The following is a 23,446-nucleotide window of genomic DNA, read 5'->3' as shown; positions in this document are numbered from 1 at the left end:
CTGCTGATAATTTCCTGTCACTCTACATTTATAATTTAGAAGCCAAAATGGTTAGAGAAAAAAAATCCCAAGGATTGCAACGCCTCCATTCTAATGCAAGGTTTCACTTACAGGATCTAATTTGTAGTAGGCCCTCCCAGCTCAGAGCTCCAACCCTTTGTTGTCTAGGATAGTAGTGTTTACAGCCATGCAAGTGATTAATACTTTAATAAAAATGCACCCTTCAAATCATTAGGGTAATAATCATTTCATAATCCCCCCAAACTCTCAAACATAATCCTTTCTGGCCTTGACAATTTAAACTGTCTATAGGTCTCTACCACTGCTTTATGAAGCAATAACATTTTCCAAATTGGCAGAGCTCTTTTTCCAGAAGTTTTTGTTACTGACACACTTCGGTTATTTCCCAGAATTGTGGTTTTGTACTGAGTTTAATATATAATGTCTTTCTCTTGAGGTCCTCTGACTTTACTGGCAAAGCCCAAGATAAAATCCAAAGAACTGCCTTATCCTTGCAACTTGAATGCTACAACCATTTTGCTCCTTTAATTCTTTCAAAACTACGAACCTTATACCATGTACCAGGGAGAGGCCAGGTGCACATCGCATTGCCGGACCAAAACAAGGCATCTGGAGATGAAACAGCGCTGTGTGGGAAGAAAACCACTTCCAGGGCTTCTCCTGACCCTGACAACTCACAAATGCTCCTGGATGGGGAGCTGACACCCACAATAATGTAGACCACAATGTATTCCAGCAAATGTGACGCACAGGTCTTGCAGCTTGAGTTTATGTCTATTATTTTGAAATACAAAATTTTAATGAAAAAATTTCAAAATACAGGAGTGCACGTTGTTGTTCAAATTTCATGTGGGAGTGTGCCAAGGACAGAAAAGCCAAATTCGACCCCAATTCTTTTCGCAGAGGCGACCTGGGAAAAAAGCTTGGGAAAAGCACACAACTTTCCTGATCTCTGTTATCTGAAAGTGCCATAGTTTTATAGCATGCTATGCATTGTTATACAATCTGCTTTTCTATCTGTATGTCTTAGACATCACTTCCTATCACAGCATGGTAGCCTTACCTCCTTTTTTAACAGTCGTATAATTCTCAGCAACATGGATGTGCTGTGATTATTTAACCAGTCCTTTTTCCATGGCCACCTGCCAAGGCTGCTGTGAACACCCTTCTGTGTATGCTCTGTGCCCTCGTACAGAGATCCAGGAGGTTGATGTCCCTGCACATACACTGTTTGCTTTAAAGCCCCCTCTGGGCATGTCTTCTTAAATTAAATGCTGGCCACACCTCGTGGGTCACGGAATCTTAGTCCCCCACACCACAGATTGAACCTGGGGCTCATGCAGTGAAAGTACTGAGTCCTAACCACTGGACCACCAGGAAATTCCCTGAATTCATTTAATTTATCAGACAATAAATCCAGTAAGATGAGAGCTCACGTACCATTGTCCATACTGTACAAATCTTCACTTTTGCATCTACTTCAGTGTCTGGCATGTGGCTGACACTTGATAAATGTTTGTTTGGTAGATAAGGAAAAACTAAATAGATACATGAGGAATGAAATGAAAGTATTCATAACCCAAAGTTCCTAAGGTGAGCAATCAGATCTTAAATTGGTTAGTGAATGAAGATTTGATCTGATCCCAAGTTTTGTTACTTTATATCTAGAAACTAGGAAACATTTCATGAAGTTTCTTAGTTTGGTTGGGGGGGGAGTGTTGCAAGATGAAAGAAAATTACAACTGTACTACTGAAGTCTTCTAAAGGTATTCCATGAAATGAAGGGAGAAAGAAAAAGCAAGATTAAAGACCAAATAGTAGCATGAAAGATGAAAGCAGGAAGTTACAGGCATATGTGCATTCATCCAGGTTTTACACAATTACATTCGATGCATTTTAATGTAAAAATACACCAAATATATCCCCCACCCCCATTCCCTAAAAATCACAGCCTTGATGGGCAGCTGAGTAAGCCAAGGAGCAGGGCTTCACTTGGACTCGGACTGGAAGCACTTTATCCAGGCAGTGGGGAATGGGGCAAGTCTGTCCCTGAAGATCCAGGGGCAACACTGCCTAGCTCAGTACCGCTGTGCTTTTGTGCTTAGTCACTCAGTCATGTCCAACTCTTTGCGACCCCATAGACTGTAGCCCACCAGGCTCCTCTTTCCATGGGGATTCTCCAGGCAAGAATACTGGAGTGGGTTGCCATTTCCTCCTCCAGGGGATCTTCCCAACCCAGGGATCAAACCCAGGTCTCCTGCATTGCAGGCAGATTCTTTACTATCTGAGCTACTAGGGAAGCCCAAGAATACTCGAGTGGGTAGCCTATCCCTTCTCCAGGGGATCTTCCCAACTCAGGAATCAAACTGGGGTCTCCTGCATTGCAGGCAGATTCTTTACCAGCTGAGCTACAAGGGAAGCCCACTGGCTTTGGAGATGAGCAGACGTGGGGGAAGGTAAAGCTGATCCCACAGACCACTGCACACAACAGGACAGGGGTTTGCAGTTCAAGAAACAAATAGGACAAAGCTGAAAGTGGATGACTTTTGAGGTAAGAGGAACAGAGTGAATTTGTGAAGTTGCTGAAAGAAAATGATGTCTTTGAACTTCCATAAGAATGTTCAAATTTCCTTCTTAAATCTCATAACAAAGGACCAGGCTTGGTTAACAATGTAACGAATATTGACATCTACGAATACCTCTACACTATCAGCTGACCCTTCAGTTAAGGAATATTCATCAAGCATGCACAGACCATACACTGTGCTCATCACTTGAAATAACTGAACAGAAAGAGCTGTGATACCAGCCTGGGCCCTGCCCCTATGCTGTCAGTCAAGTTACTGTGTTCTCAGCCCAGCTCTCTGTCTTACCATCTCAGGCTACCAGAAACGGGTACTCACAGTTCTGTACTAACTGGAAACGCTGGCAAGAAGGAAGGATTTATATCTCAACATCAATACATCACAGCCCACCCATGGGCATCCTCATGATTGAGACTTTGAGGCAAGGGTGTGTGTGCCAGTGGGCAGAGAACTCGGTGTGGCCCTTCACAACAGGCCTGGCCGAACACAAGCCTAGTTACTGTTGAAGCAGTTAGAGTTTTAGGACCAGAAAAGAATGTCACCTTTTAAACAGCAACACAAAATGAAAAACAAAAGCTGAAAAACAAACCACAACAAAAAAAACCCTGGATGATAGCAAGTTTGGTACAAGAGTACCTAATATTTTTTGGTTGGTACAGATAACAACACCAAGCTTGGGAATGTTAAAAAAAAAAAAAAAAAAAAAAGATACTCCCGAAGAGTCAAAGGGAAGTCCAGGAAAAGACAACACAAATCCCTTTTTGTTTGAGTGCTCTGGAGAGTTTTTCCTTTTGTCCAGAAAAGGATGCCTGAGATGGAAGCCCGGGTGACTTTCACAGAACACGCCTGATCTTTGTGGAAGGTCAACCTAAAATAGAAGAGAACATTTAATTTTCTTCATGAGGGAAAAAAGTAAAACACTGAATACCATTACTTTAATGAGTTTTTCTTATGAAAAGTAACAAGTTGCCATTATTAATGTCACAGTTAAGAGCAAGGCATCACTGCATCACTGCTATCATTTTAGGACTGAAGCGCTTCTTGACTGTCATAAAGTTGATTCATGTCAGATTAGCCGAATGACTTCAGGTATACTTGACTAAACAAAGCTGGCAGGGAGTTTATTTTGAATTAGTTCACAGATGTGAGATCCATCAATTAGAAAGAGCACAAAGCTCTGTGTTCTTTCTTTCAAATAATAAGGACACAGTGAAACTTCAGATGAGACTGTGTGTGCTATGGCCTTACCTAAGAGAACAGACATCAAAGAGATGAGGCCATTCAGTCCTTATTTAAACATCATATGCTTAAACTCACCTCAGGCCTTCCCTTCAGGTGTCTGTACCCCAGGTTCCTTTGAATCTGGTTTTAGATGCTGTTGACGGAGGCTGTCTAGCTTCTGCATATCTTCTACCAGACCATTTCTAAGATCCTCATTGTTTCTTAGAAATTCTTTCACCACTTCCAGTTGGTTTAAGATCTGTAAGAAGAAACCATACAATGCATAGCTTAGCTAATTTTATAGCAGACTTGAAATTCAGATGAAAAACTTACTAGCTCCAAGACTGAGTCCTGCTCCTGTGTCTACCAATAGCTGGTTTGGGGACCACACAAGGGAGTGTTTGCTTGTATCCTTAAAAATTTCTGCTTTTAGGGGTTAATATCCAAAATATATAAAGAACTCATATGATTCAATAGCACAAAAACTACCCAAGTTAAAAATGGACAAAGGACCAGAACAGGCATTTTCCCAAAGAAAACATACAAATGGCCAACAGGTACATGAAAAGGTGCTTAACAGCATTAATCATCAGTGAAATGCAAGTTAAAACCACAATGAAGTATCACCTCACATCTGTTAGAATGGTCATCCTCAAAAAGAGATAACAGATGCTGGTAAAGGTGTGGACAAAAGGGATGCATGAGCACTGTTGGCAGAAATGTAAACTGGCACAGCCACCTTGGAAAACAGTATGGAGGATCTTCAAAAAATTTAAAAAGGAACTACTATACGATTCAGAAATTTGACCTCTGGGAATGTATCTGAAGAAAATGAAAACATCATGCTGAAGAGATATCTACATCTACATGTTAATAGCAGCATAATTCACAATAGCTAAGACAAGGAAGCAACGTGAGTGTCCATAAACTTACGAATGGATAAAGAAGATGTGGTACATATACACAATGGAATATTACTTGGCCATAAAAAGATGGAAATCCTATCATTTGAGACAACACGGATGGACCTGGAGGGCATTATGATAAGTTAAATAAGTCTATCAGAGAGAGACAAATACTCCATGATCTCACTTATATGTGGAATCTAAAACAAAAACAAAAAAATAAATTCTTATGAAAAGAGATCAGATTTGCAGTTACCAGAGGTGGGAATGGGTAAGGGAGTAAATCTTAAGTGTTCTTACCACAAGGTAAAAAACATCTTTTTTCCTTTTTTGGGCATCTATATGAGATGATGTCATATAAATATAGGAAGTCCCCTAGAAAAAACTTTTTAAAGATTTTTTTTTTGCTGTAAAACTTCCTGAATAGGTATATACCTATATGTGTGTGTGTTTATATACATATATACATATACATGTGTACATATGTACACATATACATATATACATAAATATATATATGTACATAAAAAAATAAAATGAAGCCCTTTCATTTTGAATTTTGTATCCATTTATTATAATTAAATATATATACACACATACATACAAGGGCTTCCCTGGTGCCTCAGTGGTAAAGAATCCACCTGTCAATGCAAGAGATGCACATACATACACATATATGTATGTACACACATACACAAATGTATACACAAACACATTTAAGTGTATACACTCACACATATAGAGCTCTTTCATTTTGAATTTTGTACACATGTATGACTATTAAAAATGTCTACATATGTACATTTATTACTATTCAGTATAAAATATACATACTTATTCACTAGTAGTAAATACACTGGTACAAAATTCAAAATGAACACAGGGTACATGGTAAAAAGTTGGTTCTCTTTCATATCCTTTCCCCAGTCACTCAGCTCCTTTTAGAGGTGACCACAGTGAAGTTTCTTGTTATCTCTTCCAGAGATACTCCATGCATTTACATGTAAACACATGTATATATATGTGCACACATTTTTAAAATTCCAGTTTTATTGAGATATAATGGGCACATACACATTTTACAAAAACACAAATGGCAGCATATTAGACATTATTCAACTAATTTTTTTTTCTGTATCAGAATATAAAGAGTGGCCTCATTTTTTTTTAATGGCTGAATAGTTTTTTAGTTATAGATGTTTCATATTTGAACATATTATTTCAAGCCTTCTGCTAAGAGAAATGCTGCTGTAGTAACTAACCTGGGACATGTGTCATTTTGCATAAAGTGACAGGTTATTTGTAGGATCTGCTTTTAGAAGCAGAATGGAGTTTTAATTAATAGAGTTTTCTGTTTTAATGTTAATAGATTTTGCCAAAACTGTCATCTCTAGAGGTTACAGCAATTTAAACTCCCATCAGTAACATACTTCCTGACATTTAAACTTAATAAAAGTATGTACTCTCAGAATAGTACCACAGACATGTTTTCACTCAGCTTATCCCAGGATACCCTCAACTGGTCACTGTGCTTATTGCAAAGAGGAAAGTTATTAACCTTTTGGGGTGTGGTGAATTTTTTTTTTAAATAAGGGACCTCCAATTCCAAACTAGGTCAAGATGATCAAAAAGTGATGGAGTACCCTACTCCTAGCAGAGTGGTGGTTCTTAAATTTTAGAGATGTACACAATTGATTCTGGTGCCGGACATCTAGAGGAGAACCCAAGCAGGCACCAGGTTATTGTGAAGTGAGAGAATGAGACAGTCAGATGCAAAACAATGGCTCCCAGAGATGGGAGGGAGGGGAAGACTGGCAGGGACTTGTGGCCAGGATGAACAGGGAGCAAAGCTGAGGTCTTCAGGTAGGTTACTAAGTAGATGGGGATGTTCCCTTCAGCTGGAGCTGGGTTGGTTTTTTTTTTTTTCCCCAATTTATTTTTATTTTTTGGCCATGCATATGTGATCTCAGTTCCCTGACTAGGGAACGAACTCGAGCCCCTGCGGTGGAAATGCAGAGTCTTAACCACTGAACCACCAGGAAGTCCCAGCTGGAACTGTTTATTACATGGCTAGAAACAAGCCTACAGCCCCTGAAAGACTGTTGTTGTTGTTTAGTCGCTAAGTTGTGTCCAACTCTTCGTGACCCTATGCACTGTAGCCCACCAGGCTCCTCCGTCCATGGGATTTCCCAGGCAAGAATACTGGAGTGGGTTGCCATTTCCTCCTCCAGCAGATCTTTCTGACCCAGGGATCAAACTCGCCTCTCCTGCTTGGCAGGTGGATTCTTGACCACTGAGCCGCCTGGGAAGCCCCACCTGAAAGATGTGTGCTGTGCTTAGTCGCTCAGTCATGTCTGACTCTTTGCGACCCCATGGACTGCATCTGGCCAGGTTCCTCTGTCCTTGGGAATTCTCCACGGAAGAATACTGGAATGGGTTGACATGCCCTCCTCCAGGGCATCTTCCTGACTCAGGAATTGAATCGGGGTCTCCCACATTGCAGGCACATCTCCCACACTGAGGATTCTTTACCAAGTGAGCCACCAGGGAAGCCCCTTAAATAATAAATTTGGAAACCATAAAGATGTGCAATGAAGCTTTTATCAATGATATTATTCACAGTGGACATTAGTCACTGTGGGTACTGCACTGTTAGCGCTTATTGCCTGTGCCAGGCATTCTAGGTGCAGCCCAGGATCCTTCCAATTACTGCATTCCCATCAGATGCCTGAGACCATGCTGGCCTGGTCTTTGCACTAAGATGGACTGGGGTCCTCCCTCCCTAGAGACCTTCTCGTTTGATGTCTTGAGAGCTATGATCCTTTGTGCTGTCACCTCCTGACCCTCTCTGCTCTTGAAATGTGCTTAACAGAGATGACTATTTTAGCTTGGGGGGAGGATAAAGAGTCAAAAGGAGTTTTTTTTAATTATTAAGAATGGAGAAGTCTTGTGCACCTTTATATGTTAAGTGGGAAGAGGAAGTAAAGATGGAAAAACTAAGTACTAGAAAAGTTATGGAATGCAGTTGGACAGACTTGGGTATTGAAGCCCAGATCTGTCACTTAACTAGCTGTGTGACTTTGGGCAAGACTTGACCTCTCTGAGCTTATTTCCATATATGCAAATATAGGATGACCATACATATGCCAACCAGGATTCTTGCAAGGGTTAGATATAATCTACTAAAAGCACATAGCACTACATCTGGTACATTCCTTCCTTCTGACATTTAACAATAGGATCCTGAGAGTTAATTGGATGACTCAGAAGCTGGAATGAAGACTGCCAAGAAGAATTATCAACAACCTCAGATATGTAGATGATGCCACTGTAATGGCAGAAAGCGAAGAGGAACTAAAGAGACTCTTGATGAGTGTGAAAGAAGAGAGTGAAAAAGCTGGCTTAAAACTCAACATTGAAAAAACTAAGATCATGGATCCAGTCCCATCACTTCATGGCAAATAGAAGGGGAAAAAGTGGAAGCAGTGACAGATCGTATTTTCTTGGACTCCAAAATTACTGCGGACAGTGACTGTAGTCATGAAATTAAAAGATGCTTGCTCCTTGGAAGAAAAGCTATGACAAACCTAGACAGTGTTATTAAAAAGTGGAGATACCACTTTGCCAACGAAGATCCATATAGTCAAAGTTATGGTTTTTCCAGCAGTCATGTACGAAAGTGAGAGATGGACCATAAAGAAGGCTCAATGCCGAAGAATTGATGCTTGTGAATTGTCCTGGAGAACACTCTTGAAAGTCCCTTGAACTGCAAGGAGATCAAACCAGTCAATCCTAAAGGAAATCAATTCTGAATATTCATTAGAAGGACTGATGTGGAAGCTGAAAGTCCAATACTTTGGCCACCTGATGTGAAGAGCTGACTCATCGGAGAGGACCCTGATGCTAGGAAAGAATGAGGGCAGAAGGAGAAGGTGGCGACAGAGGATGAGATGGTTGGATGGCATCACCGACTTAATGGACATGAATCTGAGCAAACTCCAGGAGATAGTGAAAGACAGGGAAGCCTGGCATGCTGCAGTTCATGGGGTCACAAAGAGTCAGACATGACTGTGTGACTGAACAACAATTCTGAGTCTACTATATGCCTGGTAGGTACTATTCTAGGCAAAAGATGGTTAGTAAGTACATCTATACTCTCAGCACTTAAGCCAAAACCCTTGCACTTGTCTTTGACGCCTTTCCTTCTCTCACAAGCCATGTGTGCCCCCCTCTTCTCATCACCTCTACTCTGCACCCTTCCACCCTGGCCCAAACTACCACCTCTCTGACCAGGTAACTGTGGCAGCCTCCTAACATCTCCCTAGTTCCATCTTTGGTCCCCGGCCCCGCATCCTCTACATGGTGGCCAGTGTGCTCCTTTTATTGTTCTGCAGCATTGCTGCCATCTCAGGAGGAAGAGCCTGGGTCCACCCAATGGCTCACAAGGCTTCCCTTCTATCCGCTCCTACCACACTCCGCCTACGCTGCTCATATCGCCCTGCCCTCGGCCTGAATGCTCCTCCTCCAGATGTGCCACCTGTCACAGCCACCTGTCCCCATTCGGCCACTCCTGATCCCCACACTCTGCTCCACACAGTACTTCTCTTTCTAAATGCCTCATCGTTACTTATTACAGATGGACCGTTTACCATCTGTCTCCCCCAAGGGGACCTTTGTTTTGTTCACTGATGCACGCCAAGCTTCTAGAACTGTGCCTTGCACACAGTCAGCACTCACTCATTAACTAAATCTGGACTTTAACGAATGGAGTGTCAATTACATCCTTTCCCCGCCTGCCTCGACTGCGTTCTGTCGCTGTCCTTTCTCCCCAGGCTTCCCTATGAAAGTGGCTCCCCCACCAGGGTATTAAAAAATCAGTAATGATTTTAAAGAACAGACATGTGGACACAGAGGGGTAAGGGGAGGGTGTGATGAATTAGGAGAGTAGGACTGACATATATACACTACCGTGTGTAAAACAGATGGCTAGTGGGAAGCTGCTATATAGCACAGGGAGCTCAGCTTGGTGCTCTGTGATAACCCAGAGGGGTGGGAAGGAGAGTTGGGGTGGGAGGGAGGCTCAAGAGGGACAGCATATATATATACACATAGAGCTGATTCACTTCACTGCACAGCAGGAACTAACACAACACTGCAAAGCAATTATCCTCCAATTTAAAAAAAAAAGGATGTGCAAGTTCTTTACATGTTGGTTAGCCACTTATGGTGCTCGACATTCTTTCGTTGAACTTTGAACCCCCGAGATCCTAACAAAGCAAGTGTGTGTGAAGGGCTCTTGGGTGGCACCTGCTGCTCCCATTTGGCTCTGAGGCAAACCACCCTAGCCCTGCAGCTTTAATGAACACCAGAAACATTCACCAAAAAAGTCCCATGCTCATGATACAACCACTGTATTTCTTGATTCCTTACTGCACGTTTTCTCATATTTTAACATCTCAAATGAGATTGTACTTTACCATTCATAGCACGTGCTTGCGTGCTAAGTTGCTTCAGTCGTGTCCAACTCTTCGCAATCCTGTGGACTATAGCCCTCTGGGCTCCTCTGTCCATGGGGTTCTCTAGGCAAGAATACTGGAGTGGGTTGCCATGTCCTCCTCCAGGGGTCTTCCTGACCCAGGGATCAAATCCATGCCTCTTAGTCTCCTGCATTGGCAGGTGGGTTCTTTACCACTAGCGCCACCTGGGAAGCCCACCATGTATCTTACAGTAAATGAGCAGCATTTTTTTTCTTTGAAAGTAACTGATTTAGTGATGTGTCGTGCAATTCATAGTGTTTTACAGTCACTGAAATTTGGTTTATCAAATCCTGACTTTGGAGACTAACCCGAAAGAACGTGAATAATCATACATGGTGCTAAAATTTCAAAAGAGGTCTGTTTCACGCATCGTGGATAGACAACCTGCAGCTTCTGAGACAACGTGCCAATCAAGCCAAACGTACATTCTGATCAATTGAAATATCAAAAGAAATGCCACGCTCTACTGAACAGAAAGCATGAAAAATGAGAATTTATCACCCCTATCTAGAGACTTTGGGACCCAGAGGACAAGTCAATTAACCCCAATTTCCTCTCTGTGAAATGGAGATAATGAGGGGTCAAAATTTCCAATTGCTAGCTCCTTGATGACACGACAGGAGACAGGATAACCACTGCATGACACGTGGGAAGGCAGGCTCAGGGTCAGAGTGGGGAGACCCCTGGGCCAGCCCTCATGCCTCAGCCCTGAGGCCTCTCACCCAGCAGTGCTTGCTCCTCAGGGTTGCTGTAAAGCAGCGAATTGCCAGGGTCCCTTTCCACTCTCAACTGGCAGACTCCTGGTTTCAGTGTGTTGCTACTGACGCATTTTGCTCTTTGTTACACAAACAGGAAAAGAACTGCAGCTCCCTCAAGGAAGAAGACAGAATTTCTGGTGACTTGGGGTCCATGAGCCTGAGCCCCTGGTTTTCTTCTGTTGGCCGACTTTGGGGGTTTGTTCTAATGGCATTTTCAAATAAAGCCAGATGAAACAGACGGATTTAGAAAATAGATTTAACAGTCTTATTCATCATCTTAAATACCTATTGTGTGCCACGGTTTGAGTGTGCCCCCAAACCAGTGGTATCCAGTCCCTGTGCCAAAGGAGCCTATCAAGCTGAGTGAAACACCTGGGTCAAGGTCAGACGACTTAACAAAGGCACATGGACCAGTACGGAGCATGGCCTCAAAAAGGAAGTACACACTTTGTATTAAAACATGCTGTGTTTTATACGACAGCCTGGATGGGAGGGAAGTTTGGGGGACAATGCGTGGGTGCTGTCACTTTAGTCACATCCGATTCTTTGTGACCCCACTGAATGTAGCCTGCCAGGCTCCTCTGTCCATGAGATTTTCCAGGCAAGAATACTGGAGTGAGTTGCCATGCACTTCTCTAGGGGATCTTCCTGACCCAGGGATTGAACCTGCGTCTCTGTCTCCCGCATTGGCAGGCGGGTTCTTTACCACTAGAGCCACCTGGAAAGCACGTGGGGGAAAACAGATACATGTGTATGTATGGCTGAGTCCCTTTGCTGTTCACCTGAAACTATCGTAACATTGTTAGTTGGCTATATTCCAACACAAAATAAACAAGTCTAAAAAAAGGAAAGTTCAAAATCAGCCTATTAAAAAAATACATAAAACACGCTGTGTTTAATGAGGTAATCAGCAAAACTACTTTCCTTGGACAAGGTGGAATGGACAGATGAGATGACCTGTCCAAGATCTCCTGGGAATCTGGAATTCTAATCCAGCAGGATATTTCTAAACATTACAACAATATAATTCTATTATTGTTAATTTTTTTTAATACCTTGCCTGTAACAAAGGAGATTCCTAGCTCCTGTACTTGAGACCGTCATTAGCCTGCAGTGTCCAGAGCTAGAAGCCTTGTTGATCCTTTAACCTTTGCCACCTCCTGCTGGGTCCAAGAAATCTCACCGGCAACTACAAGCTACCAGCTTTGCCCGGCAGTGCCTCCAGAACTTGGCTCACTGCCTCCTGCACACCTCTAGCTTATGTCCTTTTTCTCTCATCCTCACACAACTGCAAGAGCCTCCTGGCTTGTCTTCAACCTCTGATTGCCCTAAGACTTCACTTTGCAAAAGCCATTATCTAATCTATTTTATTTACTCTCTCTTGCTTTAAAACCTCTGTTGGCTGCCAACTGCTTTGGGGGAATAAGGTCCAAACCTCTTACTGCAACACAGAAAACCTTTCAAAATGTGGCTTTGACTTGCCAGACCACCCTCACACTTGACCACACCTCTTTTCTACACTCGCCTCATCACTGTCTGGCCCAGGCTAGTCTTTCATGCCTTGGCAAGTGCTGTTTCTTCTTCCAAGAACGCCCTTCTGCTCTTGCCAATTTTCCAAACTCTGATTTGATTCTTAGTCCCAGTGATGGACAGGGAGGCCTGGGTGCAGTCCATGGGGTGCTGCAGTCCATGGGGCCGCAGTCGGACACGACTGAGCGACTGAACCACCACCACCACCACAACCCGGTGAAACAGCATCTCTCAGCAAAGCTGGTTCTGCAACCCCTTCTCTCCATCTTGACCTGCAGAGACTCCCCAGAGCCTGAGGCTCAGGATTCCGTGGTCACTCTTCCTGTGGTTTTCCACTCAGTGGCACATACTAGGCACCCAAATGTTTGCTGATCAAGTGAAAATATTTAAGGGTAGCAGTATTTTATGCCAAAAGAATATTCACGTCTGGAAATTACTTGACTTTTCAATCAGAAACATAACCCAGTGACAAGTTAAAATGAGCTACTCTCCCTCCCTGGGGCCTTTCTTTGCTTTGTTTACTCACACAGAGTGGTTTGTTGTTGGTTTTTTTTTTACCTCTTCAGGCAACACCTCTTGTTCTTTTACTTGAAGATAGAGCTCTTGAAGTTTTTCCTTTAGTAATTCCATTTCTATCTCGTTTACTTGGCTCTCACTCAGGTAAACTCCTTTGTCACACCCATCTGGCTGATCTTCCTCAGGGATGTAAACAGCCCAGTCAGATGTCAACAGCTGTTGGGTTACCAAATAAATAGGTGAACTGAATGGAAAATATATTCCAAAAAAAAAGATATTCCACTGGGTTACATAAAAGTAAAAGTGAAAGTCGCTCAGTCATGTCGAACTCTTTGCGACCCCATGGACTATACAGTCTATGGAATTCTCCAGGCAAGAACACTGGCATGGGTAGCCATTCTCTTCTCCAGGGGATCTTCCCAACCCAGGAATCGAACCCAGGTCTCCTGCATTGCAGGATTCTTTACCGTCTGAGCCACCAGGGAAGCCCAAGAATACTGGAGTGGGTAGCCTATCCCTTCTCCAGGGGATTTTCCTGACCTAGGAATCGAATCAGGGTCTCCTGCATTGCAGGCGGATGCTTTACCAGCTGACCTACCAGGGAAGAATTTATAATTAAACATTGTTGACTGGATCCATTCTAATACCATCCCGGGACCACAGAAAAGCTGCTCAGATGAATCACAATTCTGACTTCATGTCAACATGGTGCTCCCTAAACAGGGAGAATGTAAACCATTCTAAAATTTTGTTTAAATCTAATAAGCTTTAAGTTCTAAATAAGTGACTGTGAACTGTACTATATGATGATCTTTTATCTAGCTTGTTTCACTTTTTCTATTTCATATTAAGTACTCCAATTTCATTTAGTTTATATTTTCCAATTTCTCCATGTCTTTTTTTTTGATGTTCTTTCTCAAGCTTTGGTATACATACATATAAATAATATATATAATATATATATTTTAAGAAAACTTATGAATTTTTGCCTAACTAAAAAATTTATGACATTTTGATTCCACTTGTTTGACTTAGTATGAATAGAATGCTAGATTTCTAATTTAAAAAATAGATATGCAACAAGTAACAAAGGTTTACTGTATAGTACAGGGAACCATAGTCAATATCTTGTAATAACCTAAAAGGGAAAATAATTTCAAAAATAATATACGTGTATATGTATAACTGAATCACCTTGTTGTGCACCTGAAACATTGTATGTCAACTATACTTCAATAAAATATATATATATTAAGAAAAATAAATAAATAAGTGACTGTGGCTTCTTTTACCTCCCCTTAGTTCTTTATGCCAGAACTGCTAAATGTAATTTTTACCTGTTCTATTTGGGAATATACCGCCACAATCTCTGGGATATTCTTGAATTCATTTAGAAAATTTTGGATCTTCATCTGAAAATCTTGTAGCCATACAGAAGATACTTTCATCTCTGAAGAATGCATGATCTCGTTACGACACTTAATCACCTACAGAAAGACAAAAAAAAAAGAGAGAGAGAAAAATCTTCAAAATCCAACAGTGGGGTACATTGAGATTTTGGAGCTCCAGAGAAAAATCACAGAAAGGCCTTGTTCATTCTAAAATCCACAAGTGTGTGGCCTGCAGGTGTTGCCACGGCTTACTCAACCCCCTGCCATTTGAAGACTAAATTAATCAAGGTAAGAAACATAAACAAGCGTACAACTGTCTTGAGTCCTTGAACTCTTGGGTGAATCTCTCTTACACAATCCTCCAAATGCCCGAACTTAAAAACACCTGCCAGGGTTTCCGTAGTGGTTCTGTGGTTAAGAATCAGCCTTGCAATGCAGGGGACACTGGTTCCATCCCTGGTCTGGGAAGATCCCACATGCCTCCATGGGGATGGGCATGGGCTCAGTTGCCCATGCCCTACAACTACTGACCCTGCATTCTGGATCCCACGAGCTGCAACAACTGAGCCCATGCACCATAGCTACTGAAGCCCTAGAGCCCACGCTCCACAACGAGAGGCCACCACAATGAAAAGCCCGCACACTGTAACTAGAGAGGAGCCCCTGCTTGCTGCAACTAGAGAAAAGTCCACACAGCAACGAAAACCCAGCAGAGCCAAAAATAAATACATATTTTTTTTAAAAACCTGCCAAAGAGCAAGAGTATTGGCTACTGGCTCTGAGAATACCCAAAGGCTGAAGCAGACAATGCAAAAATCTTTTAATATTAATATATAATTCCTGCCCAGTCTTCCACATTCTTGATCAAAAGCTATCAAAGGGGTCAGTTTTGTATTGTGATAGTTTTTGTCTTTGCTGATGGTAAAGGACTCTCAGTCTCTTTGGCTGCTGGCATGCTAGCAAAATATACATGCATTTCTGCACTTATTATAAATAATCTGCGTGTGCCATATACACTTTTTAATGATCCTCAGAGTAACAAATGCACCAGAGCTGTCCTCTGGTGAAACAGAGACAGCTGAAATCTCCCAGAGGATGTCTGACAAGCACAGTGATCTGTTCTGACAGTTTATCCACTAACGTTTATGTTTTCTTTAGGTCAAGGTAACTTGGTCTTGCAACTGTTTATGCTTCCCTGGTAGCTCAGGTGGTAAAGAACCTGCCTGCAATTTGGGAGACCCAGGTTCAATCCCTGGGTCGGGAAGATCCCCTGGAGAAGGTAATGGCTACCCATTTCAGTATTGCCTGGGAAATTCCATGAACAGAGGAGCCTGGAGGGCTACAGTCCATAGGGTCGCAAAGAGTCAGACACAACTGAATGACTAACACTTTGACTTTCAACTTGGTGTTGCAACTGTTAGCCAATGAGATTGAGAAGGGCAGGACTCAAATGCTGGCATCCAATGGAGAGAATGATGCGTTGCTCTGTATTTGTTTTTTTAATATGGAAAATTACTTTGCCTCAGTTTATGACAGAACAGGGGGGAGAAATTTGAGGTTTGCCGGTTTAGCGACACACAGTACAACAGCAAGTTGTTGTTTAACAACTTGGGAAAGTTCAATCAGGGAGAGCTGGAGGGTCAGTCCCCTGCCTGCTTTCACACGGGGGTTCCGGACATCACAGCAGGTACATGTGACGTGAGCGCTGCTCACCTGCTCAGCGATGCCAACGGTGGACCTAAGTCTAACTCCTCTGTGCACCACTGTCTGGGGAAAAGACTGTGAGCTCCACCCACGTGGCTGCTTTAGCAACACAGGGTGTGGTTCCTGCTTGGCAACATCTGCTTGGCAATCTGAGGGCTCTTACCTCTGTGACTTTTCTTCGATCAACCACGAAGTGATCGCAGGAGTTGATGAGATTCAGAAGAGCAACTGCATCACATTCCTCGGGTCCTGTTTTGTCTGCCAGTCCTCGGGGCATGAAGGCCTGCAGCAGGGGAGGCCCAAGAGGCTCATGAGTCTCCTCCAAGCCAAAGAGACATCTATCTACACGGGGCTAGTGGGACAAAAAAATGTTATCTGCCTGTTCCCCCAAGGACAACTGAAACTCTCTTGCTGAAGTTAAATTAGAGTCTCGTGAGTCCAAAATGCAAGTCGGGAAACAGTGTGGCAGCCAAGCCTCAGCCTAGGGCAGTAACTGAAGAGCTGCTTTATCTGTCCACCTGCTAGTAGAGACACTTCTACACCTGATCTACCTGTCCTTTCTTAATGGCATATAAGCAGGAGGCAGGGGTAGGAAGCAGGCTTCCACGGTAGCTCAGTGGTAAAAGAATCTGCCTGCAAGGCAGGAGACTGGGGGTCGATCCCTGGGTTGGGAAGATTCCCCTGGAGGAGGAAATGGCAATCCACTCCAGTATTCTTGCCTGGAGAATCCCATGGACAGAGGAGCCTGGAGGGCTACAGTCCACAGGGGGGTGCAAAGAGTCAGACAGGGCTGAGCACGCAAAGAAAGAAAGGGGTAGAAAGCACCCTTTTTCCCCCTTAAGTTTCAGTGGCTGAGTTGTTAAGATGATTTAAAACTAATAGTTGCTCCAAAGTGAAAGTTCAGTATGGTGGTAGAATGTGAAAGAGTTTGGGCTTTGGAATGCGACAGAGCTGGGCTGCAAAACCCTCTTCTGCCACCTGTCAACTGCGTGACCTTGGGCTAGTTATATCCTCAGATCCCTCATCAGTAAATGGGGGATAACTGTCCTCATCTACCTTGAAGGATGTTTCGAGAATTTAATGAGTCAATGCGGGTAAGGCACTTGCATGGTGCCTGGCACATGAGAATACACAGGCCACAAATGTTGGCAATTATGATGCTGATGGTGCAAGGTGAGCAGAACCTACACAGGCATTACAGATGGAGTCCCAGGGTGTGAGATACTAGATACAACAGAACAGCCTCATCCTAGCATGATCTTGCCTTTGGTAGGATTTTATGATGTGGACTCCCAAAATGGTGTTTTAACAAGGCTTGGGTATATTTCTTTCCTGAAATATTTCCAAATTTATGTCTGAATGCACCAACTTTACCAAGCCACGAAGCTCAAGAGTACATTCCTGCTAAGGGACTAAAAGAGATGACATATGAAAAATGACTCGCAAAAAGAACTCTAAATAAAGAGACCTGCTCCCTTGACTACAAACACGTTTCTGTAGGCAGGCAACCAGCCACTTCCTACGGTGCTGCTTGTAGTGCTGTTTTGAAAAAGGCACGTGGCAGGGGCCAACGCCCCGCAAGGAGAGTCAGGGCCCTGTTCCTGATAGTGGTTGAATGACACACCCTGGCCTCACACGACTGAGAATTTGTATACTATACACTACATGAAAGTGAAAGTGTTAGTTGCTCAGTTGTGTCCGACTCTGGGACCCCCTGGACTGTAACGGACTATAGCCCTCTAGGCTCCTCTGTCCATGGAATTCTCCAGGGTATCTTTCCAACCCAGGGATCGAACCCGCGTCTCCCACATCTCCTGCACTGCAGGCGGATTCTTGACTGTCTTAGCCACCAGGGAAGCCTCCGTCACTGTCTCTATCTTAACAGACACTGCTATGTCCCAACCCACTGAAAGAAGTTGATTATGGATGCTGCAAATGTTAACCAAAAACTTAACTAATGTATCACAGGCCAATTAATTTGAAGAAATGATGAAATGGAGAAGAAATAAAGGAAGAAAAGAAACGTGGCTGAGAGGGCCATCCAAAGTGAGAGGGGCCTTAGTTGACTCAAAACCAGGCAGTTTCTCTTGCCCCTTACAAGGTATGTCCAGGCTGGCATTTTCTCACCAAAATAAACCTGTCTGTCCACACGAAGGTTTTATTCTAGTACTTCTTCCGTTCTTCGGAACCAGAAGCCAATGAGGAGGCTCCACTGCCTCCTTGCTGCTGACATCTGTTTCTTAAAATGGCATCGACCACTGCTGCCTTCCAAATGTGACAGGCACAGGGCGAGAAACACACCTGACTGCCTCTCACTACCCACTCCTGAAGGGCATCCCAGGTGGCACACTGCTAAAGAACCTGCTTGCCAATGCAGGAGACATAAGAGATCCGGGTTCGATCCCTGGGTTGGGAAGATCCCCCGGAGGAGAGCATGGCAACCCACTCCAATATTCTTGCCTGGAGAATCCCATGGACAGAGGAGCCTGGTGGGCTACAGTCCACGGGGTCGCAAAGAGTCAGACATGATTTAGCATGCATGCACGGACCCCCTTCTGTCTCTAGTAGGTGAAGAGGTTGGAGAAATAAACAGGGGCCAGAACATGCTGGGCCTTACTGGCCTTGACATGGAGTCTGGAGTTTATTCTAAGGACATCAGGAAGCCATCCAAGGATTTTGGGCAAGGGAAGAAAGTGATCTAATTCCCACATGAAGACTGTACATCCTCCATCAAGGGTGAGCAGAGCAGCAGAGGCAGCCAGGTGGGAGGCTGGCAGGAGAAGGGGTTGAGAGCTGTGACCTAGAGAGGGTGAGGAGGATTCCAAAAATAATCTGCAAGTACAAATAAGAGGGGGAGAGGGGGGAAGAGATGAAGCAAGAATGATTGTAGGTGGTTGGTGGTGGGGCCTGGGGACAGGCTGGGAGGGGGAGATGAAGAGTCCAGCCTGAGAAGACAAAGTGCCCAGGAAGTGAGGAAGTGAAAGTGTCACGTAGCAGAGACAGGCCTCTGGAGCACAGAAGAGAGCTCAGAGCTGTTCTGTCGGCAGAAATGTAGTATTTAATATCTCACTCCATGGGCCTGAGCAATATCCACCACGGGAGGAGAAGCGGGGGGCAGAAGAGGCCCAAGGAAGGCCAACCGACATTCAGAAGGAGCCTGAGGAGGAGTTGGGGGGACAGGAGGCTATCCGGAGAGGAAGATGTCTCAAGGCCGTGACTGTTTCAAGAAGAGGAGTGGCTGGCAGTGTGGCAGTGCTGAATGTCTGAGAGGTAGGAAGGATGAGGCTGGAGAACTGAAGGTCACGTGTGCCCCTGACAAGACAGGTGCAGTGGAGGGGCAGGGGTGGCGGAAACCAGGGGGTAGTGGGTTGAAGAGTCAATGGGACTGGAGGAAAAGAGAATTAGGCATAACACACTTTTTGAGAAGTTCTACTGGGAATACATATGGGAGGCAGTTAGAGAAGTGGGGAGACAGCAGGAGGGAATGGATAAGGGGAGCTTTCATTTCTTTCTACAGTTTATTTTCCAAGTGTTTATTCAATTTTTTTTTCAAAAAACCAGCTTTACTAAGAGGTAATTCATATACTATATAATTCACCCATTTAAAAGTATACAGCTCTTTGCAATGACATGGATGGACTGTGAGGGCATTATGCTAAGTGAAATGTCACAGAAAGACAAATACCATACGATCTCACTTATATGTGGAACCTAAAATAAACCCCCAAACCCGAGCTCATAGATGCAGAGAAGAGACTGGTGGTTGCCAGAGGTGGGGGAGGATGGAGGAGGCGGCAAAATGGGTGAAGCAAAAGTTACCAACTTCCAGTCTAAAAATAAGTAAGTCCTGGGGATGTACTATTTGAAAGTTGCTAAGAGAGTAGGTCTTAAAAGTTTGCATCAGAAGGAAAAAAAGATTGGTAATGGATGTTAACTAGACTTATCATGACAACCATTTCACAAAGCATATATCAAATCATTATGTTGTATGCTTGAAACTAACTACACCTCATTAAAAAAAAAATTAAGCATTTACAGTTCACTGGTTTTTAGTATATTCAAAGTTGTGCAACCGTTGCCACAGTCAATTTTAGGACATTTTCATCATCCCCCCAAAAGAAACCCTCTACCCATTAACTATTGCCCCCTCTTCTCCTCCAGGCCCTGGCAACACTAATCTACTGTCTGCCTCTATAGATTTGCCTATTCTGGACATTGCCTATAAATGGAATCATACACTATATGACTGGCTGCTTCCATTTAGCATAATGTTTTCAAGGTTCAAGAAATGATATAGCATGTATCGGTACTTCATTCCCCCCATTAGTATCTTTATGTTACAAATACTTAATTTCTTTTTATGGCTAAATAATATTCCACTATCTGGACAGACCACATTTCACTTACCCATTCATTAGTTGATGGACATTTGTGTTGTTTCAACCTCTTGGCTAGTGTGTATAGTACTACTTCTGTGAATATCTGTGCACAGGTTTTTGGGCAGCTGTATGTTTCAATTTCATTGGGTATGTACCTAGGAATGGCACTGCTAAGGCATATATTTAATCTCTTTTCTTTTAAAAAACTGAATAAACCAAGGCAATACTAAGACTATTTGTACAGTGATGGCAGTAAGCTGGCAGGTCAGAAGAATAGATAACTGGAGACTCAAAGTCCTTAGGTAGGTGGGAGGGGATAAGGTCCAACACTCAAGTGGAGGGACAAGGCGGTAAGAGGAGAGAGGCCCTTCCTCCTTTGTAGCAGAAGGAAGAAGATGGTGCACATGGAGGTAGGTTGGTAAGTCTGGTAAAAAGACGAGGAAGCACATATGTGGGGCTATCCTTGAACTCCAGAAAGCAAGAGCAAGATTAGCAGCTGGGATTGAGGGTGGGGGAACAGGCACTCGTGGAGGGAGAGGCTGGGATTGAGGGTGGGGGAACAGGCACTCGTGGAGGGAGAGGCAGTAACGGTCATCTCCAGAAACAGAAGCCTATGGAGAGACAGAGCCAGAGGGTAGGGGGTTGTGGTGGGGGGGCGACTGGTGATTAAGAACTGAAAGTGAAACTGATCAGCTTCCTCGGAGCTGAAGTAGATGATGCTGTCAGGAAGGCTGGAGTTGGGGCCTGGCCAGTGTAGAGAAAGGCGAATAAAGGCGGAAAAAACTGCAAAGGACTAAACAGAATGATGGACCATGGAATCTGAGCTAGCCAAGGAGACAAAGGACGTGGGGAGGGCCAAGGCTGCTGGGGACTGGGAAAGAGGGGAAACCTCAGAGCTGTGAACATTGTATAGGGACAAGGGGCTAAGCTTGGGGCAGGAGATGTTAACAAGTGTGCCAAGAGTAAGGAGGCTGCTGGACACCACAGCTCCCTGTGCTGACACGGCCCCAGATGTGAGCCTGCAAGTGGGAGGCTGAGGTGGATGAAATCAGAGGATGCTCAAGTGGGGAGTCCAGAAATTGAGAAGATGGGGTTGGAAAGGGAACTGAGAATATGCGGTTGGACTAGATCTGCAGGTGACAGCATTGATGAGGGGAAAGAGTGGCAGAAACAAGTGGCATGGGCTTCAAGTGGATTCTGAGGGCATGAAAGCAGCAGCTGAGGGACCATCCCTCTACACCAGTAAAGGGTAGAGCTTTAAGTCTTCTTCTCTAGGTAAAAGTAGAAGCTGGCAATTCTATAGCAGTAACAAAAAAAAAAAAGAGAGAGAGAGAGAGGAAGAGGGTGTAGTGACAGCTCCGTGATAGCCAAAAGTCTGGGGGTCACCAATATAATCCAATTTCCTCATTTTTGAGGTTAGGGAACAGAGGCTGGCACAGGGCTGCACCGCAGCAGCTGAGCGGGGCTTCCGACTCATGCTTCCCAGGCATCTCCAAAGGTGAATGCAGGTTCGGAGGTGACTTCAACAGGCCCCTCCCACCCCCTACTGGGCTTCTGGCAAACAGCAAAAAGTCAAAAAAATTCCTCCATCTGCCCAGCTAGTGAGTCACAGCGCCAAGACCTGAAAACAGGCCTAATAACCACCCCCCCTTTCTATCTGGCTGCCTACCCCACCCTGCCTCCCCAGTTTTATGCCTTAGCTGAGCACTTACGGTCCTTTCTATCTTTGCCCTAACTTTCTTTGCCTTATTCCGCCATTGTCATGGCACCCTACAGACAAAACGAGCAATTCAGGAAGCCTACTCTCATAAACGCCTCGCCTGCTCTTCTCTCTGTGCCGGTGCCCAGGGTGCTCGCTCCACACCTTGCCCCAGCCACACCTGTTGAAATCTACTTCACCAAGCTGCGCTGGGTCCGATATAACAGCCCTGAACCACCTAGACACTAGATCAAAAGCCCAATCTCTCTCTGCATTCGCTTGTGAGGCTTCAGCTTCCACAGACACCAGACAGAAGCCCCGGGCTCCAGGTAACGCCTACCTGGTAGGCCAACTCCTCCTACCCTCCCGACCGCAGGTGCTTACCTTGGCCACCTCCCAGGCGTCGACCGGCCAGAGGGCCGGCCGGCAGTTTCCCCAGTGGACGTCTCCATTTCTGTTGGTGTGATGTTTCAAAATCTCCCGTTTCCACTCTGCGCACACCTGACACTGAGGCTGAAACTACAGGGGGCGGCGGTGAGGAGGGGCCCGGGAGGGAGGGGCGGCACCTGGGCTTCAGAGCCTCGGGTAACGCGGTCGGTTCGGCTCCGGGGAGGGCACGAGATACTGGGCCCGGGGAAGGGGACGGGGTGAGGGGCGACGGTCAAGACCAGGGGCCAGGTGCTCACCTGGCGGGCGCGAGGGCTGCACCGCGAGCCGCTGCTGCAGGCGGCGCGGGGACCCAGGCCGGGGGCGGCGGCGAGCAGGCTGCTGTGGAAGGCGAGCACCTCGCGGCCGACGAAGCCCTGCAAACAGCCCCGCAGCAGCAACAGACAGTGGCCCGCCTTCACCCAGTTCTTGTACTCGGCGCAGTTGAGGCGCACGGCCAGCTCAGAGAGCACCATGTCCAGACCGGGCCGGCGCGGCCACTGGGTGAGGGGCGGGGCGGAGTGCCCCGCGCAGGCGCAGAAGCCTGGGAGCGCCGGAGGCAACAGAGGAGCCTTCGGCGTGGCCCCGTCCCCTTCCCGTGGCTGGGTGTTCTAGTTTCCGGGGCAAGTCGGCCCCACCCAGGTCTTATAAGACAGCAGACACGTTAAGTTCTTTGCAGCTTGCCCAGAAAGCCTCTACTTTAAACTGTCTCCCTTTTTTCTGTTCCCCCAAACTGAAACCTCACCAGGCCCGATTTAGCTCCCTCTCCTTGAG

General features: G+C 44.9%; 1 protein-coding gene across 2 annotated transcripts; it reads right to left on the bottom strand.

Moving 5' to 3' along the window:
- Positions 1-801: 801 nt before the first annotated feature.
- On the bottom strand, positions 802-23,210 carry CXHXorf38 (chromosome X CXorf38 homolog). Of its 2 annotated transcripts, none has more exons than XM_081564490.1 (7): positions 22,933-23,210; positions 22,631-22,765; positions 16,332-16,451; positions 14,411-14,560; positions 13,116-13,289; positions 3,924-4,086; positions 802-3,474 (listed from the first exon to the last, which is right to left on the bottom strand). In XM_081564490.1, exons 1-6 carry the CDS (start codon positions 23,146-23,148, stop codon positions 3,925-3,927), a joined length of 957 nt encoding a protein of 318 aa, XP_081420616.1. In that variant the 5' UTR covers positions 23,149-23,210; the 3' UTR covers positions 802-3,474; position 3,924. The 2 variants fall into 2 exon arrangements, 1 of the variants encoding a protein (XP_081420616.1); XR_014075637.1 differs by having other exon boundaries at positions 3,217-3,474; positions 13,084-13,289.
- Between the last annotated feature and the right edge of the window lie 236 nt (positions 23,211-23,446).

Source organism: Giraffa tippelskirchi, chromosome X, assembly GCF_054371585.1.
Source record: "Giraffa tippelskirchi isolate mGirTip1 chromosome X, T2T-mGirTip1v1.2.pri, whole genome shotgun sequence".
Taxonomy (NCBI): Eukaryota; Metazoa; Chordata; class Mammalia; order Artiodactyla; family Giraffidae; genus Giraffa; species Giraffa tippelskirchi.
The sequence above is the reverse complement of the archived record's forward strand: the minus strand, read 5'-3'. Positions and strand labels throughout refer to the sequence as shown.

Bases quoted from the DNA above. Each gene is read 5' to 3' on its own strand.
- CXHXorf38 (XM_081564490.1), bottom strand. From the start codon at position 23,148: ATGGTGCTCTCTGAGCTGGCCGTGCGCCTCAACTGCGCCGAGTACAAG. The intron at 16,452-22,630 runs GTAAGCACCTGC...CCCCTGCTGCAG, and splicing joins ACGCCTGGGAGGTGGCCAAG to GCCTTCATGCCCCGAGGACT. The intron at 13,290-14,410 runs GTAAAAATTACA...GTAACCCAACAG, and splicing joins TATATTCCCAAATAGAACAG to CTGTTGACATCTGACTGGGC.